This window comes from Tetrahymena thermophila, assembly GCF_000189635.1.
Source record: "Tetrahymena thermophila SB210 genomic scaffold scf_8253876, whole genome shotgun sequence".
In the NCBI taxonomy this organism is placed as follows: Eukaryota; Ciliophora; class Oligohymenophorea; order Hymenostomatida; family Tetrahymenidae; genus Tetrahymena; species Tetrahymena thermophila.
Window position 1 is genome coordinate 1 of NW_002475954.1, and position 1,410 is coordinate 1,410.

The window sequence follows — 1,410 nt, forward strand, 5'->3', positions numbered from 1 at the left end:
TTTTGATGAGAAAATAAATGCTGAATTAACTTTCATATTCAAAATAGCTAGTAATTAATATTTTAGAATGATTTTTGATGAGAAAATAAATGCTGAATTAACTTTATATTCAAAATAGATCGTAATTAATATTTTAGAATGATTTTTGATGAGAAAATAAATGCTGAATTAACTTTCATATTCAAAATAGCGAGTAATTAATATTTTAGAATGATTTTTGATGAGAAAATAAATGCTGAATTAACTTTCATATTCAAAATAGACTGTAATTAATATTTTAGAATGATTTTTGATGAGAAAATAAATGCTGAATTAACTTTATATTCAAAATAGGACGTAATTAATATTTTAGAATGATTTTTGATGAGAAAATAAATGCTGAATTAACTTTCATATTCAAAATAGGAAGTAATTAATATTTTAGAATGATTTTTGATGAGAAAATAAATGCTGAATTAACTTTATATTCAAAATAGCTCGTAATTAATATTTTAGAATGATTTTTGATGAGAAAATAAATGCTGAATTTACTTTCATATTCAAAATAGCTAGTAATTAATATTTTAGAATGATTTTTGATGAGAAAATAAATGCTGAATTAACTTTTATATTAAAAATAGCTAGTAATTAATATTTTAGAATGATTTTTGATGAGAAAATAAATGCTGAATTAACTTTCATATTCAAAATAGGAAGTAATTAATATTTTAGAATGATTTTTGATGAGAAAATAAATGCTGAATTAACTTTCATATTCAAAATAGCAAGTAATTAATATTTTAGAATGATTTTTGATGAGAAAATAAATGCTGAATTAACTTTCAAATTCAAAATAGAGTGTAATTAATATTTTAGAATGATTTAAATACTGAACAAATTTTCATATTTAAAATAGACCGTAATAATATTATAGAATGATTTTTAATGAGGAATTAAATTATGAATAAAATAAAAATTGAAAATAGCGAGTAATATTGTTAAATAGTTTTAATTATGAATTAAGGAATTTAATAATTTTATGAAAATAGGTGGTAAGGATTGGAAGAAGATAACTAGAAGAAATGGAATATTAATTTTATATTGAATAATATAGCGAGTAAAATTATTTGTGAATTTTGATTAATAATCTAATTACATATTTTAAAAAATAGATAGTAATTGTTTTGAAAGCTTTTAATGTGGAAATAAAAATATATTTTAATATTTAAAATAGTGAGTAGAATTTTAGTATTAATAAGCTAAAAATAATTAATTATTTTAAATTGTAAACTAGATTGTAAAATATTTAAGTTATTTTAAGAGAAAAAGATATAAAAATAATAAAAATATAGGAAGTAATATTGTTGAGTAGCTATAATTGAAATACTATCAAATATTTAAATATTAAAAATAGCTGGTAATAAATTTACT

General features: G+C 18.2%; 1 protein-coding gene across 1 annotated transcript; it reads left to right on the forward strand. All coding sequences in view use genetic code 6, as the record gives it.

Moving 5' to 3' along the window:
• Positions 1 to 496: 496 nt before the first annotated feature.
• TTHERM_002653485 (kinase domain protein) lies at positions 497 to 1,098 on the forward strand (the record flags this gene model as incomplete). The annotated part of the gene is made up of 3 exons (XM_012800967.1): positions 497 to 839; positions 896 to 968; positions 1,029 to 1,098. 2 exons carry the CDS (start codon positions 497 to 499, stop codon positions 916 to 918), a joined length of 366 nt encoding a protein of 121 aa, XP_012656421.1. The 3' UTR covers positions 919 to 968; positions 1,029 to 1,098.
• Between the last annotated feature and the right edge of the window lie 312 nt (positions 1,099 to 1,410).